The following is a 23,570-nucleotide window of genomic DNA, read 5'->3' on the forward strand; positions in this document are numbered from 1 at the left end:
GTGCAAGAAGCACTGCTGCGTCATCCAGCAGCTGCTCTTAGCCTCCTGTAGCCCGCTGGGGACAGGCTTGGTGGGTGGGGGTAGGGTGGGAGCGGTGACGGTCCCCAGAGGTGACATAAACAACCAGCACTACTGCCGCTTAGCATTTTTATGAGCCGCTAACTTCCAAGGCTGTTGCTGCGCTTCGCCTCTCTCTTTCTTGCCCTTTCTTTCTGGTCCTATCAAAGCAAAACTTTAATTTATGCTCCGGGACACAATTGTCCCCAAGGGGAAAAAGGAGATGTGGGGGTTGTTGTAAGTCTGTGTGTGTGTGTGTGTGTGTGTGTGTGTGTACGGACGCGCATGTGTGAATGAATGTGATCAATCACTCACAATGGGAAAAAAAAGGTCTAGCGTTCTTGCTCCAGGCCTCTCCAACTACTCTGGAAAGAACAGCATCTGCTCTGGAATTTTACCACACCTTGCATGCACTTAACAAAGGCATCCCTGGACTTGTTCAAGCTTCCAAGATGGATAATCCATAATGACCTGAACAGGATGAGTCACTAGAAAGGGTTAAACACAAAACCACAGTTGCTCCAGACGAGGTGATGGCTATTTTTCCCGGACACTGCTTTTTCTTCCTCCTCCTGTCTCATCGCCACGTCAGATAGCGGCCTACCTAAAGGTCAGTGAGTCAGCAGGCTATGATTGATCCGCCTCACCGTCTCCTGCACTGAGCTCAGATTACAAACACAAACAGCTCACACAAAGCATCTCCATCCACAGTCTCTCTGACCACTCTGCCAAGGCGATACGGTCACCTCAGTGGAAATCTCAACAAAACAAGTCTGAATTTTGATACGGTCAGTTGAATCTTGGTATCGCCTCTCTCTGTGACAAACTGGTATACTGTATCTGGCACACTGTGGAAAGCTTCCAATCTAAGAGAGAACAGAGCTATGCTCTAGCCTATAATGAGGATATTAGACTGAATTAGGCACAGCTAATCACAAAACCTCCACTTATTCTGTGGCAAGTAAGAAGGATGAATTTCCCTATAAAACCTAAGTTTACTCTAATTATCTCAATCCATATAATAATCTTCAGGCCAGAGTTTGTGGTTATATGCAGAGAAACTAGTGAAAATGAGGGCAGAGTCTAAGCCTATTCCATTCAACCCTGAGTAAGCGGCAATTAGGGTCCTGTCAAATACAATACGGTGGGTGAACTTGTGAAGGGGAAGTGTGAAGGGTGAGTTTAAGGTTACTTTTCGGGTTCAAATACAGGATCGGAAATTTTTTTTACCACATTAATGTTTAAAAAGGCTTTAAATTATAATGCCAGACTAGCCCAATTGTGTCTTCAGAAGGGCCACTGAGGGATGCATAGCCTGCTGCTGTATCAGGGGGCTAATTTTCCTCAGTGTTTCTAGCTAATTTTCATAGGCTGTTTTGCTGGGAACTCCTCTACGCAAAGACCATAATAGATGACCAAATGTTGGATCAAGCATTCTGACACAGGAATAATTGCTTGCGTAATGCCAGCACATGCTAATAATTGCTTGTGTAATGCCAGCATATGCTTAATTTCAGCGTCACGCAGACAGCTGCATTCAATTGGAGTGTATCCACCTTCATAGCTACGAATTCTCAGTGTTAGCCTCCCCTACCTTACCTGAAGGCACACTGAAGAATATAAAAGGAATATCGTGACTTGTCTGATTCGCCGGAGGGCTGCGCTGATGGAGGGTGGGGGGGGCTGGGGGCTTTAATCCAGGCGCCTGTGGGGGATTAGCAGAAAGTCTCTGAGGAGTGCGAGGACTGCTTGGATTAGGGTGCTGTTTGAAGAGGTGACTGGGATTTGGGGGGGGTTTATCTGACAACAAACGTCAAAGACGCTGCCGCCACACAGCAGCACATCCCTTTGATCAACACCACTCGCATTCGCACTGCTGCTCCGCAATTAAGCCCTTCTGACATTTAAAAAGAGCCTGTTGAAAAATCATGCACTAAAATTTTTTTTTTTTTAAATTACTCAGCAATGGTTGACTGGAATAGTGTTGCTTGGGCACAGGCAGGTCCGCAGAGGCCTCAAACTCAGTGCCAATATAAAGAGCACTTATAGCCGCTCACTGCTGCATAATATACTAATATTCTGCTGCATGCAGGGGGATTTATGGCAGGTATGGAGGAAAGGGCTGCAGAGGCCATCATTTCGATATTGCACAGATCATATTCCACAGGGGAGGGCTTATAAAGCTGAAGCACAAGTTCAAGCTTTCAAACTCGTAAGAGCCGACACGACAGCCCAACAGACAAAACTTATATTGTTAAAATGCTGTACTGAACTACATGCAGGATGTTGGTTATGCCTGTTTATTTGATTAATGCCTAGATAATGTAGATATGGCATCATAAGTATTACCATATTCTGAGGATGTGGTAAACAAAGCTGCCAGCGACCCTTTTGCATAAAAGATTTCTTGCTTCTGGCGTAGACAGTTGCATGAGCTCTGCCTGTGCAAAACACGACAAACGTAAAGACTGTGGTGTATGTGTGTGTGTGTGTGTGTGCGAGCGTGTGTGCTTGGTGTGTTTGAGTGTGTGTATTTGGATATTGGTAATCCAGAATCTGACTGACCAAACCTACAAGTCATCGGGACTCTTTGGAGGACTTTGTGTTTTTTCTTTTGAGTTTGATCAAATGTAATGTACAAACACTACTACACTACAGCACACATAATGTATGTGTACACCCATGTATAACAAAAACCTTGCTCCAAAGGCTACACTGAGGACACAGATTGCCCATCAGCATAACTAAATCAGTCTACCAACTAGCAGAAGGCTGGACAGAAGCCAATCAGACAATGCATGAGAAATGTGATTAAAATGGGCCCAATCAGCCCATCAGGGGTCCCCAAGGCAGGCACGTGTTTGGGGAACAAAGGACTCGGGGGACGCATAGTTTTGGCAATGGGAGAACACCATACACACAACAACAACACATCACCACAAATATGGCACAGAACCCTAAATCCACATAGACATCCCTCACAAAAACTAGATGCCACAATGTGTTAGTCTGGCACGACATAGTAAACTTTCTAAACCCAAATCAGTTACTCTGAGTACAATTCAAAACATCAAGACTTGCTTACAAAAGCGTAGAAGCCAAGTGACCAGGTACTAGGCAGACTGCGCCATATGGGAACAATATATATATATATAATGCTTTTTATATATATATATATATATATATATATATATATATATATATATATAAATAAAAGTCAATCCAATCTCTCTTCTGCCAATTTTCTCCAAACGCAATTCCTATACCATGTTACTTTTTATAGACTCCTATCACACAAAGCGGAGCCACGCTGGGCAGCACCTTAAAGCTGTGTGTCAGCGGGCAAGCAGCGCAAGCAGTGGGGAAGTGTTTTGCCTACCTCAGCCTTAGCGGGCGCTCCTCATAGCCCAGCACCAGAGTGCAGGGGAAGGAAACAAACAATGACTCCACCACCGGCGACAAAAATAAAAACACCTAGCGTCACCCCCGAGCAGTTACCGTAGCAACACCATCCACCGCAGCGCGAGCGTAATCCGACTGCTTTCAGGCACCGAGGGCACAGCTGAGAGTGTGTGTGTGTGTGGATGCGCTGAGAAAACAGGAGAGCGAAGGATGGTAATGAGCGTGTGAGCTGAGTGTGTGTCTGCGTGCGTGCGTGTGTGACCTTCCCTCTCTCGGCTCTCGACAACAGCAAACAGCGGAGAGCTGTGGAGTCATCAGGGATCAACCCCGCCCTCTCAGTATCAAGCGAGAGAGATAGAGAGAGGGAGAGGGAGAGAGAGAGAGAAGGGGGGACGGGGAAAGTGGCAGAGAGGAAAAGAGGGGGTGGCAGCACATTTAGCAACACAACACAAGAGGCTTTGCAGCGGACCAGCACAAAAGACTGGGGCAATAAAGAATTGCATCACAGAGGCTTCACACAAAAACACACACACACCACCCATCACCAACAGTGCAGCCACCCCCTGCCTTCTCCCCCCAACGGTTCTGCTCTCATGTGCCAAGCCTACATGCTGGGCAGGGGCATATGCTAAGCGCTCACTAACTGCTAACTCGCTAACTGATCCTTGTTGGTGCCCCCCCCCAATCCCAATCCTCCCCCACCTTTCTTATGCAGCCCTGGCCACTTAATCTACTAAACCCCTCTTCTACTGCACTTTTTACCAGCTACGGATGATGAAGTGAGTGGGGGAGATGGAGGCGGGTGACCTTCATGGTGTACCCCCTGCTGAGGCAGCAGTGGTGATGTGTGGACGCAGGGTAAACGACGGAAGCGGAGATAGCGACCGGAACCAGTCACGGACTGTTGACATGGCGACAAATTGCAAATGAGAGATGTGAGCTGATCCAGTAACACTCAGTTAGAATGGGCCTACTGTATGAACACATCCCTTAGGTCTCAGTGCAATGCAGGCTATTTATCTGCTGCATGTGGACAACAACTAAATGTTCCAGGATCATGGGAGTAAAAGAAAGAACAGAGCAGTTTGATACCCCTGAAATCTTCAAAATCGAAAGCTGACCACAGTGGGGAGGCACTTCTGAAGGTAGGGGAGGGGAGGGGAGGGGGGGTGTCACTTGTGCTTCGAAGGGGCTGGTGGGGGTCTAGGAGCAGGGGGGCTTATGTAACGGAGCGAGTCCCTGGAGAGCCAGCAGATCTGCAGTTTCACTGCTCTGGGGTACGGCTGCTCAGGGATGGACAGAGATCAGAGAGCCCTCTGTGGGTCGCTGTGCCCGGTTGGCAGCAGGACTCAGGACGCTGTGTAAGAGTATGGTGTGTGGCTGTTGTGCACAGAGCAACATTCTAACAGTGGCTAACAATTTTCTCTCAGTCTATCCATGGCGTCTAACCTCTATCCCTCAGAAGTCACATGAAAACAATGTTGCTCAGTTCAGCATCCTCATTTACAGAACTGTCTTAATGCACACACACGCACACACACTCTCTCTCTCGAGAAGAACAGGAGACCTGCCGCCTCCTCCTCCTCCTCTCTCTCCCCCTCTCGTCTCGTCCAAAAAAAACAAACCCGATGCCCCTGGGTGATTTGCTGCATCAACAGAGGTAAGACGAAGTGCAGCCCAGCCCAGCCCAGCCCTGGCTGCCGTCTAACCGCTGCGGTCTACAACAGCCGAGGAGGAGCAGTCACAGTCCCCCAGCTGCCAGGCTCTCTGTGTTACACACACACACACACACACGTGTGGGGACGTGTGTCTTGAGTAGTAATCCAAAAACATGATCTCATGAAGGAGTAAGCCAAGTTAACATATGAAAAACTGACTGACTGAAGCCAGTGTGTCGTTGTAAGGTTGTGTTGTGTACATAGCTTACTCATGGAGAAAAGATGTAGCCCAAAATGTGCTGCACTGATGGTTCAATCTAAATAATTTAGGACTGCAGTCTTTGTGCGACCTGACCAATGACTGCATTTCAACCCAAAAGTGCCCAACAACAGACTAACAGGGCGAAAGAGACCACGTCACCGTTTGTGTTTTGTTAGCGACTATCTGGCAGGGCCACTTGCACAACTGCTGAGAGGACAATCCATGCTGTTGGCATCGGTCATCACATATGCTGCTCCAGTCAAGCCCCTCTCCACTCTGGCATTTCCTGCTTCTTTCCTCATGCCAGGAACATCACAGCAACATTGCCCTTCCTCAGGACACTCTGCACTGTGACCCTCTACACCGTACACACACACACACACACACACACACATGTTGCAGTGCACTCTCTCCTGTCTGTCTAACTGAGGAAAATGAGGGGAGTATGAGAGATAGAAAGAAAGAAAGAAAGAAAGAAAGAAAGAAAGAAAGAAAGAAAGAAAGAAAGAAAGAAAGAAAGAAAGAAAGAAAGAAAGAAAGAAAGAAAGAAAGAAAGAAAGAAAGAAAGAAAGAAAGAAAGAAAGAAAGAAAGAAAGAAAGAAAGAAAGAAAGAAAGAAAGAAAGAAAGAAAGAAAGAAAGAAAGAAAGAAAGAAGAGGGAGAATGTGGCAGGCTGGTGAAACAGCTGAGAATGGGTGTGGTGAGGGATGTGACTGGGATGGGACACAGGGGCACTCCATCACAGAGGGCTGGCTGCCACTGACCAAGACAGCTGTTTCCTCATGGAGGGGGGGCTGTATTCTCCCTTTGTGCTTGCAGTGCTGGAGCTATTTTAACAAAGCTATTTGTACAAAACTCAAATAAAAGTACCTTTAGCAAAGCATGAACTAGCAACAAATAGTCTACTCACAGAGTAGACATACCATTTAGCTTAATAGTCTAAGTGACAAGTAACAAATGTGACTGGACACCAAGAATAGTTACAAGGATATTTCCACGTGATCCATCAGGCAACTTGTGATGAACCCAAATCAAGAATGTGTGACCTCAAAAGACTCAAAAGGCCTATTTAATTAACCTGTGTAATTTATAGACTGGCCCAGTAGTCTATTCTTGAAAATGGAGCACATTGGCGCATCAGGTATTCAGGATTCCTGCAGTTTACGCAGTTTCATAAATGATATTCAGAAACACAAATTTCAGCTTCAACACTCAGTACCCAAAGAGCTACCTACAAGACTTCTGAAACAGTAAGCCACAGGTATCTTCAAGATTCACTTACATTTATGCTATTTGGGAATGCAGCTTGAGGGATAGGACGCCTACTGTTCCCCTTAAACAGCAAAACCACCCACAAGTGAAGAACATGGGTCATACATCCCAATGTAGTGTTCAAAGGAATGTGAAAATGAGGAACATTTGCATTGGTTAACTTTGTAAATATTTTAACACAGAATGCAATCTCAAAAAGCAAATTGTAAAGCATCATACACCGAGTGGGAGTAAATAACATTCAATCATTAGAGCTACTGAAAAACCTCCTGAAGTCATACTGCGCATCAACCATGACCTCATGATAAAAGCCATATTGCAATTGCCATAGCAGTAATCAGGAGAGGAACAGGAAGCGGAGAAGTCATCCATCGCCTTCTGGTGGCATAAGCCATCCCCGATACTGCATTAGTAACTAGTAGCGGATGAGGGGTTTAAAGAGTTTAATGAGTGATTAGAGAGCACTGCCCTCGGATTTAGATAAATCCAATTTAGCCAATAAGCACATTCAGCTCTGTCGAATAATGCACTGCTTGTCCAGAAGACTTTGAACCACCTTCAATCATCTGCAGAAAATGACAAGAATGCTAGTGATATCATTCAATCCTCTAATTGCACAGACCTTCAAACTCCTTTCCAAACAGAGTTCATTTAAACTTTTACATACAATTCATACTGATTACTGAGGATATATGTTGCCTAGCTGAGTTAAGTTATAAATGTCCAAAACACCATGGGATCTGTAATTAAAGTTGTACGTGTCAATCTATCATTCATACACAAGCCATAAACATTTAACAACTAAAAAACCTTAGACTGCAAAAATAAAAAAATTAACCTACATCAATAATGTTCAAATGAGAGTTGACTGTTTACTGATCATGGTAGCAAATGGTATGCAAAACAGCTTTCTCTTCCTAAACTTTGAACACATTCATGTGATGTATTACTAAAAAGGTTGACAGATGTTGCATCCGACTATTCTTTAACGTCATAATGAGTCAGCGAGCAAATTTTGCAACAAAGTCATATTGGAGTCGTAGCCTATATCAAAACTGCGGGGAACGCAAATACCAGAAGTACAGACACAGTGTGATATTGCAGTGGTAATTTAATTACCAGGAGTTAACTAGGAGTATTGCTCGCATCACATGGGACGTGAGGTCGCGGTGTGTGCATCAACCTTGTTTGACAGGTTGGGCAGGTCCATGATAGAGGCCTGCCACCCATGCATCAGATTTCGGAAAGCAGTCAGAATATTGCGTCACACCAGTGTATCACACATGTTTAATATTAAATGCAACAATCAATAATCTCGGTTTGGTAAATGTTGGACATGTAATCTAGGACTCTAGCCACTAGCAAGATATAACGTCAGCTAGCATAATACCACCGAGCTAGCGTGAGCGGGTGAGCCAAATAAGCATGACATCATACCTCTCAGTATCTTCCCCAGGCGCGGGTTAGGTTGGTCGCTATCAGCTTCTTTTCTTTGCAGTAGTTGAACGAGACACACAGATTAAAAATAATTAAATATCACATTGCCATCTGGTCACTTCTTTGCAGAAGGCAGCCTGGCTATCCTATCCGAGCCGCTACTGCAAACTGACTTAACACAATGTGAAACTGTATGCAATCCGGACAGCTCAGCAGCTGGTAGACGCTGAAGTTCAGAACAAATTTCTGGCAAACAAACACACCGCAAACCGTTATATAGTTATATCGTTATAATAACGCAAACACCTGTCTAGTTACTTTCACTAAATAACCGCAAATTCAACAGTATTTTTCAACTCCGCTGTGAGCCCCGTGTCTTTTCCTAAACGGTTGAGCCTCTTTAAATCCAATATGTCCACCAGAGAAAACTAACAAGTCATTGGACCACTTGTACTTCTGACGTCTAGTTCTAGGTGTGGTCTTTATATTTTCATGTTATAACAAAAATCTAATTTAGGTAAATTCAACCAAAGCCACGTGAACAGAAATAAATTATTCAAAACTAAATAGATTTTAGATGGAAAATTGCACATTGACATTTGATTCCTCACCGAAATGTTCTGTGATGGCTCCACAGCACTTGGTGGCACTGCTGAGCGAAATGGTAGAACGCTGCAGTAATCTGTTACGTAGAACGAGCGTGACGTCAGTAATATGCGACGTGCTGTGTCTATGGCTGAAGGACACGTAAAGTAACCTAATGTTATGGATTAAAGTATCAGAAACTACTACGGTAACGGTTATGCATAAATTCGTTGCAAATGCGCAATGTTATAACATTTATACAGACTTAGGATTGATGTAAAAAGTAATAGGAGAGATCTAACGATACGTTAACTTGAATCGCATGTCATGTAACTTAGCGTGTAGCCTGGCAGCTAGAAGCTAGTATGAAATAATGCTTAGGTTAGGTTATCTTGCTTTTTGAGGAACCTAACAATGCATACGTTTCCTTAGTTGTCATTGTTGTTTTTGTATTATTGGGGTGCAATCCTTATGTTGTATTGAAATACGTGTTTGACATCAAGAACGTTGTCACATCACAAACTGCAAGTTGACATTAAAATCTTGTAAACAATTGTAAGATATACGCCACCTGCATTTGTGTACATGCACTGCAACGTTAAGGATAACGTACTAACATTTTCTGAAGAAACAATGTGGATTTTTTATTTTGCACTGAGATTCTGTGTAAAAGTGCATTTCCCCCTGATTGATACAGGTTAGAAATTGAAGAGGCCATCGGCAGTTATTATGGCAGTTTCGGCTCTCTCACGAGCCATGCGCGCGATAACACTGACGGGCGGTTGCAAACAGGTGTCTTCACAGGTCTGTTACAAACAGTAATTTGATGTCTTGCCAGTTTACGTCCGCCGATAGTTTCAGCAGAATAACCAGTCTCTTTTCGACCCTGTTATTGTAGGGGCTGCTCTGTAGCAGAGTTGTTGCTGAGAGCAGCAGAGCTCCTGTAGCATCCCTCCTCCCAAGTTTCAACAGTGCAGTGTCTCAATGGCGGGGGTTACTAACAACAGCCTGCCTGGAACAGAACAAGACATACTGGAAAGTGAGGGATAAGTACACCATTCGACCCATTGGCATGAAAAAGACTGGGGGCAGGGACTGGACAGGTACTCAATTTCCTCAAGAATGTTTGCCTCTAAACCGTACATTTAACGGGTTTACCTCAGCATTTCCTAACATAAATTTGATGTGCAACAGGAAAGGTTCGGACACATGGTATTGGAGGTGGCCACAAACAACGACATCGCATTATAGACTTCCAGAGACTGCGATATGAACCTGGGAATGAACCGCAGCCGTTTGAAGAGCGAATTGTTGAAGTTAGATACGATCCATGCAGGTTTGTAGACACAGTAACCCTTGAAATCTGATGCTGACAGTAGCAGCTAACATGTGGAGGTGACAAGAATGTGAGAAATTGAAGGATCTGACTAACTTTACCCCATTCTTTCTACAGATCGGCAGATATAGCCTTGGTTGCAGGTGGTAATCGGAAACGCTGGATTATTGCCACAGAGAATATGGAAGTTGGGGACCTCATCAAAACCTCTGGGGTTATTGGCCGTATGGCAGGTAAGCAGATAAACATTTATGTTCAGGCTAATCCCCAAACTCCTAGCCCAATACAGAGTAGAGAGGACTGTGTTTGTCCTAAGTAAAAGTACATCGTCCATTATGATAGTATAATAATACCATCTGCTTGTGTGTCTCTTCCTGTCAGTCTCAGCCAAGGAGGGGGATGCCCATCCTCTTGGGGCCCTTCCAGTGGGCACCCTGATCAATAACCTGGAACTGTTCCCTGGCAAAGGTGCCAAGGCCATACGCGCAGCAGGTATATCATCTGAAAACAACCAATGTACTGCTAATTGTATGTTTGTTGCTGTCTTGAATCAGCAATAGACAAGTACATAGTCTGTTTTCAGTTCTGTCCTCAAACTGTAAAAGTTCATGTTTCGGACTGATAACCTTCGAGTTGTTGCCAAGACAGAGATTAGGGTGTGTTCTCATGTCATTTACATTTAAAGTGGAGATTATACTAAAAAGCCAAATCAATATGGGATTACCTTTAATCCTTGCTTTACTAACAAGGTCCTCTTTGTTAATAACGTAGGCACATCTGGAGTGCTTCTACGGAAAGTCAGTGGCACAGCTATTGTGCAACTGCCCTCCAAACATCAGATCCAGGTAAGAGACGTATTCATCATGACACATTCATAAAACTCACTGGCACCAACATACCTAGAGCTTGTCTTCTATCTCCATACCTGTTTGTCATTGCTAGCCCATTGGTGGTGGGCACACCAGAATGTTTTGAGTTCATAAGGGACAAGGCACATAAGTTCAAGTTAATATCAGGAACTCTGAGTAAGAGTGTCAGCTAAAAGACAAAGGTTGTATTAAAACTTGTGAACCAGTTGTCTGTCCAATTATTTAAATGTACTGTATTGATTCATAACAAACTAACTTAAATATAACTTTATTTTCTGTGAATTGCAATTCACCCAATGGTTTTGAGAGTGCTAAAAAAGAACACATATCCTGTTTTGCTGTTTATGTTATATTGGCATACTAGTACTTGGAGATAGTAGTACATTTAAAATTAACATATGATATGTTTTTTTCCCCCACTGCCAACAGGTTTCGGAGACATGTGTGGCCACTGTAGGGAGGGTATCTAACATAGACCACAACAAACGCATCATCGGCAAGGCTGGGCGTAACCGCTGGCTTGGCATCCGGCCCTCGAGTGGCCTGTGGCAGAGGAAGGGAGGCTGGGCTGGACGAAAGATCAGACCACTGCCACCTATGAAGAGCTACGTCAACCTGCCCTCTGTGTCAGCCCAAACATGAGCATGCCATCCCACAGCACAGACCCTGAACAAACTTGAAGAGACTGTATAATTTGTACTGAAAAACTGAGAGGAAAAAGGGTATCACCATGTCTTCAGGAGGTCTAACACATGGTTTATGTGAGAAAATGTGAGTGAGTTTGCCTTGCCTAGTTACTCTTCACCACTTAATATTGAACAGTGATATCAGTTCAGTGTAAAATTCATCATAAGAATGAAATGAAACTCAGCACATTGTTGATGTATGTGTCAGCTGTACCAGACATGTGAAAGGAAAATAGTCAGTCCTTTACAAGAATACACACATTTAAAGAAGGTTACAAACATTTTTCTTTATTAAACACAATTGCTTTTGTGAGCGCATGGGGGAAAAACAATACAAAATTCCAATATGTATGTACAACTATCATAAAACATGCGAAGGTTAAACCATGTTTTTAGTGGTATGTTTCATTTTTAAAAATACTGTCATATACTTCTATAATTTAAAAGAATATTTGTGCAAAGATGCCTGCTACCATCTCCAAACAAGAGAAGATGGGTTCAGAGATTGAACTTCAATAATCCTTCTGTTTCGATTAACGCCCTTATAACAGGCTATGAAACACAGGTGGGGCCAGGGACTCCTCAATACTTTAGATATTGCTTTAAAGCAACATAACGCCAAATGTAACATGAGAATACGATGTGCACAGACATTCACTCCAAAGAACTGGAGAGGGGGAAAAAGGAAGAAACAAATTGTGGCAAACACTTGCTGTTCCAGTATGTCACTTTCCATCACCAAAGTTACTTGTTACTTGAAGAATTTGATATCACTTTCCTTACACTAAAGTAACCTTCTTAATTCATATTGCTCAGTTTTAGAATCCGGACCATCTCTCACCATCTAAAGTCATTTCTTCAAGGATTGTAATTATCCCTGTTGGACCATTCAATCATATAATGGAACTGTCACACAATGCATGGTGTCCCTTTTTGCTAATGTATAAAAACATACACACACTAGGACTGATATACTTTGTGAAGGAACTTTAGATGTTAAGGTCAGCGACTAGTGAATAGTGGTTCTGCTGAGTATGTTAAGATTACCGGTAGCCACAAAAGGCTGGTCACAGACAACATGCGCCTGTGCTTGTTATCAAATGTGGTAGTTGGCTTCAGGGACCAAATATCACCTATCAGTGAAAATGTATACTGTGCATTTACAACACACCAATCTGAGTGTGTTAGTCCACACTGTCGGATAAGTAAATTATTTGGCATGACAATTAATTGCATGACTAAAGAGCTGAATATGTATAGATATATAGTTACTTGTGCTTCACAAAAAGAAAAAAAAAAAACATTTGGGCAGAAGTGCCACACACGGAACACTATTCCAACAAGACCACAAAAGGAGAACTGTAAGTAAGCCAAGTGGCTCCTCGTAAGTCACAAACATACAAACTTCACCAAAGTCAAGGACACAACAAACACCCAGTGTGCAGTCTTAAGGGTTTTCTCTGTCTTTTTGTCTATTCTTCCTCCCTCCCTCCCTCCAGTCTTACCTCTCCTAATTAATTTTGTGAAGGAACGATAGGAAGATGGTCTCTCCCATTCCTCCATCCTCTTATCGTTCCTTCACAAAATGAATTAGAAGGAGGGGCTAAGACTGGAGGGAGGGAGGATAGACAAAAAGATGAGAAAACCACATAGACTACACCTGAGACCTACAACAGGAGCACCATCTTGTGGACAACAACGTACATACAAATCAGCAATAAACTTCAGCATGGGCAGTATCATTCACATCTGACTGTGGCCAACTCACCAGTGTCCTGTTTGTCAAATCATTTCAAAGTTTAAAACACGCCAGTTTCCCCCCTGAAAATACTTTTAAAAAGAAGTATCTTCCAAAGAACTGACAACCAATAAACACAAACACTATGACCACATTTCCAAGTTACCTCATACACTATGAGTTTTAAAGGTATTCAGCCTTCGTTTATGAGTGTGTTACTGAGTACTAATGCATGCATGGTCGTTGATATAAGTTATAAACCCACTTGATAGAATGTGATGTTACAAGTAGAATGCCGCTTTAGTGGAAACCCATCATTTCATATGAGCCTATCAGATGAGCCTATTTTACATCCTGTGACATGCGGTGCTTGCATTCCTCCATCAATATTTAAGTGATATAGCAATGGCCAGCACATTCCTTTGAAATGGCAGAATCCAGATTTGAAAAGAAAATGCCTTTCCCCTTTGCCTCTTTTAGTGTGTTGAAATTCTTTACACCACTAGAGGGAGGCATTGTACCTATGAATTGTCAAATGGAATGTAATGGCCTATGCATACACTGTGTCTACTTGTTCAATTTTGCTAAGTTTAACTATGGTATAATAGCAAATGACATCAGGTTATACAGATATGACAATCCACATATAATTGCAATTTGATGAGTGTTGAATATGAAGGTTTAAACACTCCCTAAAGCTAAAGCCAAGATTCATTGTGCAAAACTAGTAATGTCCCCATATGAATACTGCATTTAAAGATATACATCTTTCACATGTTGCCCCAGGAAAAATCTGACTGTAACTGGCGACAATATATGATGGATACATAGTGTATTCATACTATGATGGATACATAGTGTATTCATACTAAAGGGAATAGTAATTTGGCATTAAGCTTTGAAGTCATTGAACAGACAGATTGAGGTGCTGCAGTGTGTAGGAGGCTACGTTGCACTTTTCAGGCATGTTTAACCTTCCTGCAGTAAATGGCCTTGCTGCAGGGGCAGGGTGGACTCAGGCTAAAGACATTAAACAGCACAAAATGCCTTCATATAACACATGATTCAGATGGCCACTACTCCTGTATGGTGGGATTCACATTACATGCTTTGTCTGAGTTTTGTCTGTTGACCCTGACCGATACCTCAAGTTCTGATTAGTTTTCAAGGGGGATTTTACAGGGATATACTGTATATTTTTCACTTTTAGTTCACAATGTGCTTTAAAAATACAAAAGGCAGGTCAATACATTAGATCTCATATTCAAAAGAAAACAAACAACAAGAAAATTAACAAACATCATTTAAAAATAAAATTCAGGATAAAGGTAGAAAAACAGCGCACTGCATCAAGGTGAAGGAGTCCCTATCTAAATTCACAGCAATATTCCTTATTTTTGAACACCAAACCAACTACACCGACACACACAGCCACATACACACCACTTTCAAGTTCCTTACTTCCTCAGAACGCTCTATTTTCCACTGCGTACATGACAGCGTTACACACAGGATTTCATGGAAATGATAATAATAATAATAATAGGTGACAAATGGATGAGCAAAAACAAAAACACAAAGTGCAAACACAGCTGCCATCATCTTAAGGTGGCCGTTTGTCGAAACTCAAAAATAAACAAAAAAAACTTGTTCTTAGAGGAGGCAGCATGATTCATACATACAAAATATTACTTTATATCTGTCCATATAGTGTAAAAAAAAACATAAAAAATAATGAACAGACCAACAATAATAACAATGATGAAAAAAATTGTGTTTCTGACAACACTTTTGCAGCAGCAAAAGGCTTCCATGGGAACCCATTTTACTGTTCCGATGAGTTGGCTTCTCTCCTATCTCCATCCATCCTTTCCCCACTCTCTCTCTCCCTCTCTCCCTGTGTCTGTCTGTCTGTCCATCTCTCTCTCTCTCTCTCTGAGAGCCCAGGACAGAGTGTGGAGATGCTGGAGGATGTCAGGTAAGGTCACATGGGCTTGCTGTAGCCAAAGAGGCCCACAGGGAAGTGCTTGACATGGGTGGGCCACTGAGCGGCCAGCTGGAAAAACTTCACGTCGTTCCACTCGACTCCATCAATGGACACTGGACAGCAACAGCACACAGAGGTTAGACTCCCGACTCAGGAGTGTTAACACACTTTCATTTAACTTTTCTGAACATTTGAGATTTTACAAAGCATCTCAAAAGGCACTATCCATCTACTGTACGCAAACATCACCTGAAACAAATCCTCAAAACAAAAAAACTCTTTTATAAATAATCATTATTTGTAAGCAGAGTGGAAAAAATCACCTGTCAGTGTTAGCTAAACATTTAGAAGTACTGTAACATATGATGTTGATCCTCTTTTATAATCACTATTTGTAATCAGAGTGAAAAATCACCTGTCAGTGTTGGCTAAACAATTAGAGTGACTGTAATGTATGAGGTTGGGGGATTTAGCATTGTAAGTGCTGTACCTCTGAGCATGGTGTGCTGGTGCTTAGCCGTGCAGATCAGCCTGCTGATGCCGTCAATCACCTGGCTCTTGGTGTCCAACTCCTTCTCCTTGGGCTTCTTACTGAGGAAGATCACTGCAGGGACCAAGGGAGTAGAGTGAGTGCATATGAAATGGAGGATTCAAAACAACCCAGTCAGCCATACTCAGTATCAGCAGAATTTGGTCACTTTAACTGCCTTCCCTTCTTCAGTATTACCAGTAAGATGAAAATTTGTAAATGTTTTTTTTGCCTTAACCTCATAACATGAGGAACGGCACTTTTGCCATTGTTTTAGCGGCCCACTATAGGCGATTACCGACCTAGCAACCTTCTGTGTTCGGGTAGGAATACTTTGTAGCAAAAGACGCATATTTAGTTTGTTTATTATTGTGCTTCTCAACTATAGGGGGAGCAAATCTTCTTAAGTGTTACTTTAATATGACATTTGACTGGATGGCACTTCTGAGTGCTTTGAGGTGATCTGAACCAGAGCTCAGCCTACTTTTTTTTTGATCATCTGACCTAGTTTCCGAAAAACGCATGAGTGGAATGTTGCATGTTAGTCACACAAATTAGTTACACACCAATCTGACTGTCACATCAGAATGTACAACTAAGCACGGAGTTACCAAACTGTGCCCAGACTCTAGGACAGGGGTCTCAAACTCCGTGGGCCACTTCTGGCCCGGGTCCGGCTCAATTCCAATTACCACTATGCAGTCCTTTTTCTTAAATATATATTTTGAAATGAATACAACCCAGTAGCATCGGCTTTATACACAGAACACACAGTACACATGCTGTTCATATAACTATGACACATGTTCTGCTAACACAAAGGTCCACTCCACTACAATCTCCAGTACCTGTCCAACCTATAGAACTTCACTTGACTTATAGAACCTTCACTTGACTCATATAACCTACACTTGACTCATATAACTTTCACTTGACTCAGATAACCTTCACTTGACTCAGATAACCTTTACTTGTCCCCTGACTCACCCTTCTTGTTCTTCTCCTTGGTGACCACGGTCATGGCCATACCAGGCGGCGGTGTGAGCTCCCCACCACAGGGCAGCCGGCTGACCTGCAGCGAACGGAAGTTGCTCTTGAGCGTGTTCTTGAGGCCCACCTCCCTTTTCTCGCCATCCCGCTTCTTCTCCGGGCCCTGCCATGTCCAGTAGTCCACCTGCAGGCCCATCAGCTCGCCGCCCACGTACGGAGAACTGCACGCACACACACACACACGCACACACACACACACGCACGCACACACACACACACACACACAAGCATTCATTCCTTCAGGAAATGTCACAGGGGTGGCATGTATGTCATGGGTGGTTGTCACCCAGGGAATTGAACTATGAAAGAGCAACACTTGGACACTTTCATATGATGTCCACCAGGGGTCAGTGTTGAGTTAGAAATTATGGCTTATTTCCATGTGCTACACAAAACGATCATCAAAGTTTAAGCTTGCAAAAATTAGACGCAATGGTGGTTTCAGCTACAGCAAGTCCTGCTGCTCTTTCTATGCCATGCCATGCCATAATGGACAATCTTACGGTTTATAACTACTCACAGCTGAACAGCTGTGATTTATAGCACATCCTGAAGATACTCGTACACCACACATGGCTATAGCCAGTACCTTTATTTGGCTCTGGCTATAGCTAGACACAATCCAGCTGTTTACATTTGTCTTAACCCTCAGGGTTGCTATGGATTCTACACGGGCATTTCAACCCCATTTTGATTTGTTACAGTATTTTCTTACCACCTTAAATCCTCAGGATCTGCTCTCCATTTACTAAATCACTTCTGTTAAAGCTTATACTGGAAAGAGAGAACTTTCGATTCATTTTCTTATGCCAAAATGTATTATCCCTGTAGCCTTACAAATAAGGGAACACTATTTTTTTTGCCTTGATTTGCTTGTGTGACTTCTATGTGGTTTATGTGTTTTACATAGTGTGTGTGTGTGTGTGTGTGTGTGTGTGTGTGTGTGTGTGTGTGTGTGTCTGTGTGTGTGTGTGTCTGTGTGTGTGTGTGTGTGTGTGTGTGTGTGTGTGTGTGTGTGTGTGTGTGTGTGTGTGTGTTAATGGATGGTAAAACGAGATACACACCCAGCTCCAGACAGACCGGCTGACACGGAGGGCGAGGGAGGGGGCGTTCCACACATCTCCTTCCCGTGGGGGACAACAAATTGGGGGGACGGAGAAGTGCCCATTGCATCGTCCGAGTCCACTGTGGACAGAGATAGAGAGAGAGAGAGAGAGAGAGAGAGAGAGAGAGGGATGATGATGAGAGAGAGAACACACAGACATGAGATGTCAGTACTGTGACTGACCACAGACATGCTGCACCCCAGATGAGATGTCTGTACTGTGACTGACCACAGACATGCTGCACCCCAGATGAGATGTCTGTACTGTGACTGAGTCTGACCACAGTAATTTCTAAACTAATGGAAATTAAATGAGTTGAAATAGTAAATTCTAAAACCTTCAGTGGCCAGAAGGGCCTTACAGTACGTGGTCGTGGTCAAGTGGTTAAATGTAGGTTGACTACAGCAAAAAGTATAAAATTAGCTTCGAAAAACTAGTGCATGGCTCTATGTCAACCACATGGTCTCTAGGCAAACTGTGTCAATCTAAAATGATGTGTAAAAACATGCCCAGACCCACAAACGACTACCACATCCCCAGATGCCATGTGTACTTCCTGCTTCATGTCACTTTGGGATTGCATTAATTTTGCCTTTAGTCCCCTGCGCATAGGCACTCACGGCTCTGCCATGCATACCTAGTACTAACATGTAAACATGTGAACAGGCACTCACGGCTCTGCCATGCATACCTAGTACTAACATGTAAACATGTGAACAGGCACTCACTTGTCAGTGGAGAGCCATTTGTGTTCTTATTTGTGTTTTGTCTTATGTAGTGACTCATCCGTCTAATTACTGTCGCCTTGACTGGATTGCGGTGGAATTGCAAATGTGTGCAGGCCTGGTGATGCTTTGTGGATGTCAACACACCGTTGCCATGGAAATTGGCTTAAACCGCTGACATCCACAAGGTTCCAATCAAGATGGATACTGGGACTGAGTTAAACTGAGCCTCAAAGCTGGGCCATGATGGAGGGCTGTAGAAAATACAACTAATCTTTTTTCCCTTTCCCATTTCAGAGTGCTGTGATTCACCCCTTCCATATCCATTTGTCAACCAGTTGGCAGTGGGATTCTAAATTAATCTATCATTCTTAGAAAGTAAGGCACGTGCCTTCTATTTCACATTCAAAGCTGGATGTCAAAATATTGTTATTTCGTACTATTTGTTTCCATATTTTCCTCATGCATGAAGCAATTCTACATCAAAATTTCAACCAGAACCACAACGACTCTCATTCCTCTGAAAATCCTATAATAGCCCTTTCCTCCTCTTCCAGGAAACTGTCTCCATCTATACTTCTCCCCCACCAATCCTCTCCAACGAGCAATAGGCGGTTGGATGGAGAGTTTTCCCCTCCAGGTTGAATGCCGTGCTGGAAATAAGAGGCATATTACCTGATGTGGAGAGGCTGTGCTCGACAATGCCTACTTTCACAACCTGTGAGAGAGAAGAGAAGAGAAGAGAAGAGAAGAGAAGAGAAGAGAGGGTTTTCCACCTGCCTTATTATACACGCATGGCACCGCTACTCAGCTTTATTGCACAGATGTCAAGGAGTCAGTTTGTGTTGAGCGTAACCAGGAGGACTTACCCCGATAAATGGCACAAATTTTTGGCAAGAGTCCTCGTCAGGGCTATGATTGGCGAGAGAGAGAGAGAGAGAGAGAGAGAGAGAGAGGAGAGAGAGGAGAGAAAGAGAGGTTAAGCAGAGGCATGAGGGAGTGCTTGAGGAGAATATAGTACAAAGGGAATCAACACTCAATGAGCCTGGACACAATCAGGATGTCCCATTGTATGAAATGGAACATGGTTGATTGGCTGGGTGAAATGGCACCGTCTTAGGGAGTTGCAATGATAGGGGAACATGGCAAGGGGAATAAACTGTGTTATGGGCACTTCAACTGAGAATAAACTGTGTTATGGGCACTTCAAAGGAAATCTTGTTTACATTTCATGTACGAGAGAGTTGAGCCCTCTTCAAGATTCTTTGATCTCTATAATGCATGTATGTCTATTTAGAACAAGTGGTTCATCATCAAAGCGGGTATGATGATTTGGTCCATAGCCCACTCTGAATATGAGAGGACATAATTTGCAACATGGCTGCCTAGCCATAGAAAGGGAGGATCTAAAATGTGTTATCTATGAAAAATAATGCATACATCCATCTCATTCACACATAATCTTCTTTTTGTTAAAGAAATAGCATTAAGCACCTCTTACACACTGAGCCATGGGATTTGCTCAAATCCTGCTGCTATGCATTTCAATAAAAGCAGATTTACATGAAACGCACATATTGCATCTACGTAGCCTTGCCGTGAGCGGTAAGCACTGCATAATAGGCCAGCCATATAACTGCTTTGACAGGAAGCATTAACTCGAATCTAATGCATCTCCCGCTACAAGCATTAGCCGTCAGCGAGTTCAGTTCAATCTATCGAAATGCAGTTTCCCAGCTTGGTGTAAGTGAGTCAACCATGCGGGAGCGAGTGTGTGTGTGTGTGTGTGTGTGTGTGTGTGTGTGTGTGTGTGTGTGTGTGTGTGTGTGTGTTTGTGTGATGATGCCCATAGTATTCTTACTGCCACGTTCTGTGCTCTGTGCCCACAGCCAGGGAGCAGATGTAGGTCATCTAGAGCCTGACCCCCCACCCCCCACCCCACTCCATCCCCGCGTCACTTACAGAGCACAGCTTTGTGAATGGCTCAGTGCATTTACTGCAAAACACTACCTCCCCTCCCCGCTCTCTCTCCCTCTCTCTCACACACTCACACACTCACACTCACACACACACTGGCACTCACACACACACACACGGTGACTCATGAGCTACCGCCCTGTGGTATTTCATCTATAGGCACCAACAGTACTCCCTCTGCTACTGCAGAGACAAGGACAGCCTGTCTTCTCAGAAGAACTTAGTGTATGAGTCGGCAGGAATCTAGTGTTACTGTAAAGACCTCATCATTTCGATGAATCAGTTTTGGAATGAGCTTACTGAGCAATTGTCAAAACAGCACTACTTGCACAAAGCATGCCAATCTGTATATGGTATCAAAAGTATCAGAATCCCGTACTGCACTGACATAAAGTACATTGTCAAAGTAACTCAGACCAACATCGTTCAAGCTATAATTCTTGATTGAATGCTGCAGAATGAAAACTTCTCCCATGAAGCAGCAAATAAATGACAGTATATGATCGTAACCTCATTATTATCTGTATCGCTTCTGTCTGATGAAGCTTCATAGGTTGCTCCAGATGGCTTGTCATAATAAGTAACCTCAATTGGTGACTTAAGCCCTGCCACTCTGCTGTTTTGCTGACACTTAATCCCTCATCAAAGTCTTCCCCTTTGGGCTTTGAACCTGTGAGGGAATTTGCATTGCCATCAATAATCTATTACTCGACTTCACTTGGCTGTATTTTTAGTAGAAGTTGTCAGGCGTGTCTTAATAGGGATGTAATGAATAATCAAGCAGAGGATGAGTCAACCCCAAGGGGGAAACCACAGGAGAGGAGAGACAACGAGCAGGCTGGGGAGTTAAAGGCCACGAGACGGACAGGGAGGACCAGGAGACAGAAGGTCAGGACCAGGCAAACGGGCAGGAGGGAGAATGAGTGAGTGGGTATCGCAAGGAAAATAATAAACTTTGATTATAAGTAGGAAATAAAGGAAAAGTAGGAATTAGCGTAATATATACCTGATGTAAAAATCAAAATACAAGCTTCGCTTCCTTGGGTGCAAACAAAAGAGACAAAAGAAAAACAAACAGAAACAACAAATGAGGGCAAGAGAGTGTTACTTTGTGAGGCAGTTGTGCAGAAGCCTTTAGTTGATTAGTTGAAACGTGAGAGAGAGAGGGAGGAAAGAAAGAAAAGGAGAAAGTAAAGGTAGACCATCTCAGAGTGCACTTTAGTAAAAAAAAAAAAACAAGTGTGTGAGAGAGAGAAAGAGAGAGAAAGAGAGAGAAAGAGAGAGAAAGGGTGAGGGTGGGGAGAGTGGACAGCGGCGTAGCTGGGGTGAGGAGGACGCGATTGAGAGAGAGAGAGAGAGAGAGAGAGAGAGCGCCGCCCGCCGCTCCTCACCATCGCAGGCCCCTGCCGCGGCCCAGAGTGGAAAGAATCCACCGAGTGATAAATGGAGGCTTAGCTTTCTCCAGTTCCTCTGCAGACAAACACAGGAAAGGGAAAAAGGACTCGCTGTAGCTGACTCCCTTTTCCACACTCACTGGCCTCCAATATTTTGATTCACCAGAGTGATTCATTCCAACAGAATTCGGGCAATTTCGAGTTACTCATACGATTCACATTCGAATACTCTAATTTGGCTGTACGGACCGGCCAATGTGCTCGTAATGGCCCATTCAAACAAATGGGTACTAGTACCAATCAGAGTCGGTTTCGGGGCACTTTTGGAGAGAGAGGAGGTAGTTTCACTGTTTGTTTGAAGTGGAATTTAAACAGTTGCAGTGGACGATGCCAGGATGAGGATGGCCTAAGTCAGCGGAGCCGAGTCGATAAAGCAGTGACTGGGGCGGCTGCCATGTTGTGAGGAGAGGAGAGCAAACGGGGGGAGTCTGGAGAGAACGTTCTGGGGAGTTCTTCGGACTCAATGTGGCTGAAAGGGCCTCTGTCACATTTCCAGCCCTGGAACTGTTTGAGTCAGATATGTTTTAGCACACGCACACACACACATACACGCACACGCACACGCACACGCACACACACACATACACGCACACACACACACAGCCTCAGCTGTTCAAATTAAAACATGCACTTTACACTCATGAAGGCACACACATACAAAGGCATCACACCAGAAACAAAACATCCAAATAAAAAAAATTCAATAAATCTGAGCATGTGCACACACACTAACATAAAGGATATGCAATCTCTCTCTCGCTCTCTCAAACACCACCTGTGTGTACCTCTTTTGTTTGTAGGTAAGCATGGCCTCTGAGATTGGGAATTGATGGGACACATTGGCACCAGCCAGGTACTGGATAATCCTTCCAGCCACATCAAGATTATCTAATGCACACACACACACACACACGAACCAACACACAGACAGAGATACACACATACAGCATAAACATTTACAATTGAATTCCCAATAGACATTATGTTTACAGTAATGAACACTAATGAGGTGCTGTATCTGTGCCTGTGTATTGTAGGCAGTGCTGCCACATGCTACAAGCTAAATGCTGGAACTATGACAGCATTATGTCAGTGGGCTTCTAACCTGACAGGTTGTGCAGGAGAAGAAGGAAGGGGGAGGGAAGATGCCTGGCACATCTGCTTTGCTCCAAGCCACGACCACAGAGTCAAATCAACTAGTACTAACACTAACAAACACTGAACAGTGTTCGAGCAGGGTGCTCCAGGCCAACACAGGCACCCACCCCACTCCAGTTAATGAGCACACATGTAGAGTGGACCACACTGTGCCCTGCATGCTGTGTAGGTGCGCTGTTTCAGTATGTTTGTGTGAGTGGAAGTGTTTGGTTGTGGTGCATTATAAAGATAAAAGAGTAGTGGTCTTGTGCTAGACGTGTTACTGTAAGACATAAAGTCATAC

The 23,570-nt window shown here is 43.6% G+C and overlaps 3 protein-coding genes across 10 annotated transcripts in view; 1 reads left to right on the plus strand and 2 right to left on the minus strand.

Moving 5' to 3' along the window:
• klc1b (kinesin light chain 1b) overlaps positions 1-8,725 on the minus strand; it is a 36,612-nt gene extending 27,887 nt beyond the window's left edge. For 2 of the 8 annotated variants that reach the window (XM_076286042.1, XM_076286038.1), the window contains exon 1: positions 8,088-8,525. The gene's annotated coding sequence lies outside the window, so the exon portion shown is untranslated. Of the gene's footprint in view, positions 1-3,436; positions 3,677-8,087; positions 8,526-8,698 lie in introns of those variants that run through there. The other 6 variants (XM_076286041.1, XM_076286037.1, XM_076286035.1 and 3 more) reach the window with 6 other exon arrangements.
• A 69-nt stretch (positions 8,726-8,794) lies between these two features.
• mrpl2 (mitochondrial ribosomal protein L2) lies at positions 8,795-11,950 on the plus strand. The gene is made up of 8 exons (XM_076286043.1): positions 8,795-8,880; positions 9,370-9,476; positions 9,571-9,775; positions 9,867-10,008; positions 10,126-10,241; positions 10,390-10,500; positions 10,780-10,853; positions 11,307-11,950. The coding sequence occupies exons 2-8, from the start codon at positions 9,402-9,404 to the stop codon at positions 11,517-11,519; spliced, it is 936 nt and encodes a 311-aa protein (XP_076142158.1). The 5' UTR covers positions 8,795-8,880; positions 9,370-9,401; the 3' UTR covers positions 11,520-11,950.
• The window catches only part of LOC143124471 (phosphofurin acidic cluster sorting protein 2), a 68,136-nt gene continuing 56,390 nt past the window's right edge, over positions 11,825-23,570 (minus strand). Inside the window, exons 18-24 of the mRNA XM_076286034.1 lie at positions 22,915-23,017; positions 19,568-19,610; positions 19,374-19,416; positions 17,932-18,052; positions 16,805-17,028; positions 15,779-15,892; positions 11,825-15,401 (exon numbers count right to left, since the gene is read on the minus strand). Of these exons, the coding sequence (XP_076142149.1) occupies positions 15,286-15,401; positions 15,779-15,892; positions 16,805-17,028; positions 17,932-18,052; positions 19,374-19,416; positions 19,568-19,610; positions 22,915-23,017 (764 nt within the window). The 3' untranslated portion in view covers positions 11,825-15,285. The remainder of the gene's footprint in view (positions 15,402-15,778; positions 15,893-16,804; positions 17,029-17,931; positions 18,053-19,373; positions 19,417-19,567; positions 19,611-22,914; positions 23,018-23,570) is intronic.

The sequence above is a fragment of the Alosa pseudoharengus genome, unplaced genomic scaffold (genome assembly GCF_046254945.1).
Source record: "Alosa pseudoharengus isolate Yale_2024_CS ecotype anadromous, Long Island Sound unplaced genomic scaffold, YU_APseudo_1.1 YU_APseudo_1.1_scf_15, whole genome shotgun sequence".
In the NCBI taxonomy this organism is placed as follows: Eukaryota; Metazoa; Chordata; class Actinopteri; order Clupeiformes; family Clupeidae; genus Alosa; species Alosa pseudoharengus.